The sequence below is a fragment of the Alexandromys fortis genome, unplaced genomic scaffold (genome assembly GCF_014885135.2).
Source record: "Alexandromys fortis isolate MF-2015 unplaced genomic scaffold, M_Fortis_MF-2015_v1.1 scaffold_85, whole genome shotgun sequence".
Classification (NCBI taxonomy): Eukaryota; Metazoa; Chordata; class Mammalia; order Rodentia; family Cricetidae; genus Alexandromys; species Alexandromys fortis.
Window position 1 is genome coordinate 56780 of NW_026067975.1, and position 6175 is coordinate 62954.

Sequence of the window (6175 nt, forward strand, 5' to 3'; positions counted from 1 at the left end):
TTAGCCCTTGTGAAGCTCCAGCAGAAGAATTTCAAGTCTGAGGCAAGCCTGGGCTACACAAGGAAAGCCTAGGTATATAAAACTGAACATTGTAGTCTAGAAAGAAGACAAACGAGGGGCCAGTGGGATGGATCAATGGGTAAAGGTGATCGTGGCCAGACCTGACATCCTGAGTTCAAGTGCTGGGACCCACAGAATAGAAGAGAACAGAGTCCTGTTAACCTCTGACATCCACATGGTGGCAGGGCACTAGCGTGCACACACAAGCAAAGCAAATACATAAATGTGTGTTTTATATAAAAAAATAAAAAGAATTAAGGAGGATATAAAGAAGGAGTGAGGTGCAAGAATAGAAAAATGAGTAAAGAAACTGGCAACGAGCTTGGAATATTTAAAATCTAATTGTTGATGTTCCCAAAGTAACTTTATGTAGATATGTTACCATTAGCTTTATGTTGATATCTGCTTTATGAGTATTGACTTATTTCATAACAAAATATGAATCAGTTTTGGAATGGGCCAGTAGTTAGAACACTGTTTGCTATTATAGAGGATCTTAGTTTAATTCCCCGCACCCAGATGGCAGTTCAAACGGTTTTTAACTCTGATTGCAGGAAATCCAGTGCCCTCTTCTGGAAAAGAGGCATTCAGGCTTAAATGTGATATGTGTGTGTTTATGTACATATATGTAACATAGTGCTTTGTATATACATGCATACAAAATACATAAACATGTACATGTATGTTATTTTCTTATGTACATTTTAATATTAGTTATGAGTGGTCTGAATAATAAACAAACAACAAGCTAGGTAGTAGTAAAGGCACACAACTTTAATCCCAGTACTCAGGAGGCAAAGGTGGCCAGGCTATTCTACAAAACGAGTTCCAAGAATACCCAGAGGTAATCAATAAGACCCTGTCTCAAAAATAAAAAAAATTAAAAATTAGGGCATTGGTGGCTCAAACCTTTAATTCCAGCACTCAGGAGGCAGGAAGATCTTTGTGAGCTTGAGGTCAGCCTAGTCTTCAGAGGGAATTCCAGGACAGCCAGAGATACACAGAGAAACCCTTTCTCGAAAAAAAAAAAATTATACTAAATTCATTCACGAAAGTATACAATGAGGCCAGACTTGGTGGCATACACCTGTAATCCCATCACTTGGGAAGCAGAGGCAGGTGGATTCCTGTTGGTTTCACCCGGGGGTGATCTCTTACATGGTGAGTTTCAAGACACTCTGGACTATATAGGGAGATCCTTTCTCAAAAAACCAACCCTACCAATCAGCCATTCAAACTCTCTCTAACCTCCCAAAAAAATATTCTCAGAGTATAATGACAGTCATAGGAAATGCTATGGACTAGCAGGGGTGCAGAGGGCCTTCCTGAGTCGTCGTGTGTTCTGTCAGCATGGACTAATGGAAAAGACACCATGGAACACCATGCTCAAAACAAAAACTTCTTAAATGTTACCATGTGACACCATAAGACAATTCTTCCATCATTTCTGCTGCTAACCATCTCTGCTCAAGTATCTGAACCTAAGTGTTACAATCTCCTTAGCCCCAACCCCGGTCTCATGTGTTTTCTAACTGTGTTTTTGTGTGTTTGCCAAAGACTCAGGGCTTAACATAGCTCATACATGAAGGTACTCTAATACACAAGTTTTTGAAAAACAATTTTATTAAATTTTTAATCCAACATTTTGACAAAGTCTTAGTACTTAACCAAAACCAAAACCAAAGAATCTCACTATTTTATGATCTGAAACATTATAAAGTAACATCTTCAACAGGACAAAGACTATCTAACAACTATATACAGAAACATTAACATTCTCTTATAAAATTTAAGTAATTGCATTCTATATCATAGGAAAGTCCCTAACAAAAACACTTCAATTTTACTTAATAATTTCATAGTAAATGTTAAGGAAAAATAAATGTTTTAGATATGTCAAAGGTCTCTAATTTCTCAGTAGAGATATTGTTTTTATCAAACCTCCAAAAGAAGGTACATAAGATTACTAAAGAAATTAATAAATTTTGTTGGATATCAAATCAACATAAGACATATCTATACTCAAGTTACAATGAAAAACATAAATTTGAGATCTTCTAATTATTCTAACAAAATAGTCTTATAACAAATTATTGTAACATTCAAATTGTGACCCTGGGAGCTGGAGAACTAGATTAAAAATATACAAAATGAGATGAAAAGACTTATTTCTTGTTGAAAGAAAAGGTAAAACCAACTCTTCCTAAAGCAAAATCAAAATAAACCCCCAAACAACCCCCACGACAATCAAAAGCCCCATTTGTTTAAAAAAAAAATAACATGAGCTGGGTAGAGGTGGCACACACGCCTTTAATCCCAGCACAAACGGCAGAGGCAGGCAGATCAGGACTGCACTGCTGGAGCTGCCCGAGGGTGACTTCTGTATAGAAAAAGTCTAAGGAAGCAGTCAAGTCAAAGAGCAAATGCAGGCAAGTGTCAACCAGCACGTGATCTGGAGGCGATGATCTTCCTTCCAGACATTCTAGCAACCAACAATCCAATATTCTGCCCAATTCATAAACAAGAGTGCCCTTCTAACCTTGTAGGCTGTGCAGAGGCACTCACGATGGTGCTGGGAGCCAATCTCTCATTTGAGGGGCATCAGGATTGGTGGAGGGCAGTTCATTCACAGAACAGTCTCTTCCTGGCCTTGCATGGGGACCTCGGAGAGGATGGAGGGCGCTGCTCTTGGGGCCTTGGAGGAGGAGATGGAGGCAGAGGCTGCAAGGGTGAGCTGGGGAAGGGTCCCAGCAGGTAGCTGTCCTGGTCCCAGACAGACCTTGGAGAATATGGCTCTGCATTAGGGGAAGGCCCTGAAGGATATGGTTCTGGGATGTGGCCCTGAGGCCAAGGACTGGGCATCCTGTTGGTGGAGGAAAAGTGCTCACTTGCCTGACCAGCTGGAGAATCCATCCAGGGTGACAGGGAGCCAGAGTCCTCATCCTCATCATAGGATTCCTCTTGGTAGGAAATTTCTAGAATGAACTCACAGGAGGGTACCAGCTGGAGGACTAGCAGGTCCTCCTCTGGCATTTCCAGGCCAGCGCCCCCCTGCGGGCTGGCGGAGAAGAACCCAGGCTGTCCAAGATGGTCTGAAGCCTGGAGGCCCTCGGGCACCAGGATGATGGTGTGTTCAGGGAGCTCCACTTCCAGGACCGAGGTGGCTTCCAGTTCCAGCAGCAGTTCGACGCCATCCAGCTGCAGCTGCAGGGCACTGCCGGTGGCCAGGATCACCATAGAGGTCGATGCATCTCTGGAGGACCCTGCGGGCTCTTCCAGGCTGAGTGGCTCCTGGGGCTCGTGGAGGCGGCGGCGCTTGGCAGGCCTGGGTCCTTGTGGCTGTGGTGTCCAGTAGGGTTCGGGGTCGGCGCTGGGGCTGTGCGGTGGTACTCCCAGCATGTTGGTGACGATGTTGGGCTTGCAGAGGCGTGGATTGCAGTTCAAAGACGTGCAACCGGGCGGCTGTTGTTCTGGCCGTGGAGTGCTGAGCTTTCCTCACGTCCGGCCGGATATACCCCAGGCGTCAATTCTATTTCAAGGGATGCGCGGGAAAATAGGGAAACGTCATGATAGGCTCCGCCTTTTCCTGGCTCCGCCCAGCACTGTCGATCTGACCAATGGCTATGGCTGTAGTTTGTAGGTCAGTGTGTGGTATTCCGTTCTTAGCACTCCATAAGCAGCCATTTGGTTTGTAGGCCCTCGCCCACGCTTTGGATTGTGGGCCTTGTATGCTATAGCCAGATTATAGCAGTAAGCCATCACTGCTCAAGTCTCGCGAGCGGAATGTTATGTAAGGACGCCCCGTGTAAGCCTGGATTTCAGCCTTCAAAATAGAAGTACCCTATTCTACTCTTGACCTATAGTGTCGGGAGTTTTGTGTGCATTGGTCAGCTTCTGTCCAGTTTTTAAATGACCATCAATCATCCTCCATGGATGGTTAAAGAGAATATAAATTAACATGTTTTGTGATTAAAGTTGCTTTCTTTATTATGCGAGCCAGTCTTGTAAGCATTACGCTGTCAGTTAAAATACAAGCTTACTTAATTGGATTTAAATCCTAAGTCTGACGAATAATGTATATCTGGTTTTTTTGTCTAGTATATAAACTGTTGTAAAGCAATGCCAATTGTGTTAAAAACTTTTCTAGGATTCGGGATCGAGCTGAACGAGGTTCGGCATTTCAAGCCTTGCGGAAGTTGATACTGCGCCAGTACACTGATCTAAGCTGCGGCTTTAAGTCAAGGCGTGTTTGGATTGTCGAGGTGGCGGAATGATACCGGTAAAATAGACATCACTGATTTTAAGAATGAGTAGTGTATGTATTTAAATACCAATTGACGACAAGAAAAATAGTTCTACTTATGCCTATCTTTTAGCTATGTGATTCCTCAGCCCAGAGGTAATTATTCTAATAGAACATCTTGTTCATTTATTAAGGGCTATATAAAATTTATCCTGCTTGAATCCTCTCTCCTTTTTTTTTTTTTTGGTTGGACTTAAACTTAAGTTCAGTGACTTGAACTGAAGTTCCTCCTGCTTCCTCCTCAGAGATGGAATAATTTCCATTTTCCACCTAAGTCAGGCCCTTTCCGAGGAACATTTAAACCTGTGGATGTCCGTGATACTACTGGAATCCTCTTGCGCATCTCTTTGACATTAGTGCTATGAGGGGATTTTAAAAGTCTGGCCTGGGTGCTGAGCCAGTCAGGGCATGCTGGCCTTCAGTCTGGATATTCGCTTCCTGCTGGGTTTCCGGTGTATCTGCCCATGAGGCTGAAAATTTTCCCAAGGAATAGCGGCCTGGGACAAGACAATGCTGGGGGAGGCCAGTTCTGGCTCCTGGAGGATTTGAAAGGCTCTGGTAGGAACCCACAGATCCAGAGGTGCCTTCCCGGGAGTGAGATGGAATGTTTCTGGAAGCTGCAGTCTGGCTCATTAGGTGACCTAGGCTGAGCGCCAGGCCAAGGGCAGGGATGGAGTGAGGCTTGGGTTTGGGTCCTGGAGAGATCTGTCTGTGACACTTGACGGGTCAAAACTTGCAAGCGGCAGAGTGTTCCTGAATAGGGTGCTACTGAAGACAGGCCAGTAAGTGTCAAGGTGTAGGGAGATGAATTAGCACAGAGTCAGGCAGCATCCGGGCCTAGTCTCAGGGCTGAGATGGTGGCACCTTATGTCTGTTGTTTGCTTGGTCTCACGACCTTAACTTGGTGAAAAATCTGGGATGTGATCTTCTGACTGGGACAGAAATGAGTTAGCATGGATCTTGGTTTCCCCTCCTCTACCAGTTTCTAACTGGGTGATACTGGGCATTTCACCACTTCTGGGACACCATTTCCTCTCATGTTAACATGGACAGCACCATCCTGCTGTACAGAGTGGTTGTAGGGTGGTTTGCAATGTTTCTGGAGTGTGGCGAATGCTTATTAGGGATTTGGGATTTACTGAAAGATTTTTAACTGGCCTTTCTCACTTGCTCTTGCCAGCCTTGTTCCTCTAAGCAAATGCTTAGAGAACAGTAGTAAGAAGTACTACTCCCTAAAGGGATGTTTGAGCCATTAGGAAGCAGGCTTCTAGGTGTTTTCGTAGCGGAGTATCTACATGGTTGTGCTTGGTTTTCAATCAGATGTTCTTCATCCTACCTGCTTTTATCCTCCTCTTTAAAGTGCCTAAAGACGTTGGTCATAGTGCCAAGGCCCGTAATCCCCTCACTTGGGAGGCAGAGACAGGAGGATCTCTGAGTTCAAGGCCAGCCTGGTCTACAAGAGTTAGTTCCAGGACAGGCTCCAAAGCTATAGAGAAACCAATCTTGAAAAATAAAAACAAAACAAAACAACACAAAAAAGGCATCCTGACTCAGTGTTAGCAACAAAAACCTTGCAACTCTTTCAAGAATCCCTGCTACCAAACACTGAAATGGTGTTTATGAGCTGCTAGCAGCATGCTTCTTGGTGGTGGTATGGACCTAGTAACTCCACAGAGTGTGGCAATAAATGTGGCTTCCGCCAGTACCTCTGCCGTGAAGCTAGACTCCCAAGAAACTAAGCAATGAGGGTGGAGCCAGCCCACCAAAGCTATAGCTTTAATTTTAGCCTTATTGCTTAGCAGATTAAAGACT

At 44.2% G+C, this 6175-nt stretch overlaps 1 protein-coding gene across 1 annotated transcript; it reads right to left on the reverse strand.

The window, feature by feature from the left end:
- Window positions 1–1398: 1398 nt before the first annotated feature.
- LOC126510675 (proline-rich protein 23A3-like) lies at window positions 1399–3459 on the reverse strand. Its single transcript, XM_050157348.1, has one exon. It carries the CDS (start codon window positions 3457–3459, stop codon window positions 2683–2685), a length of 777 nt encoding a protein of 258 aa, XP_050013305.1. The 3' UTR covers window positions 1399–2682.
- Window positions 3460–6175: the final 2716 nt, after the last annotated feature.

Bases quoted from the DNA above. Each gene is read 5' to 3' on its own strand.
- LOC126510675 (XM_050157348.1), bottom strand. From the start codon at position 3,459: ATGCTGGGAGTACCACCGCACAGCCCCAGCGCCGACCCCGAACCCTAC.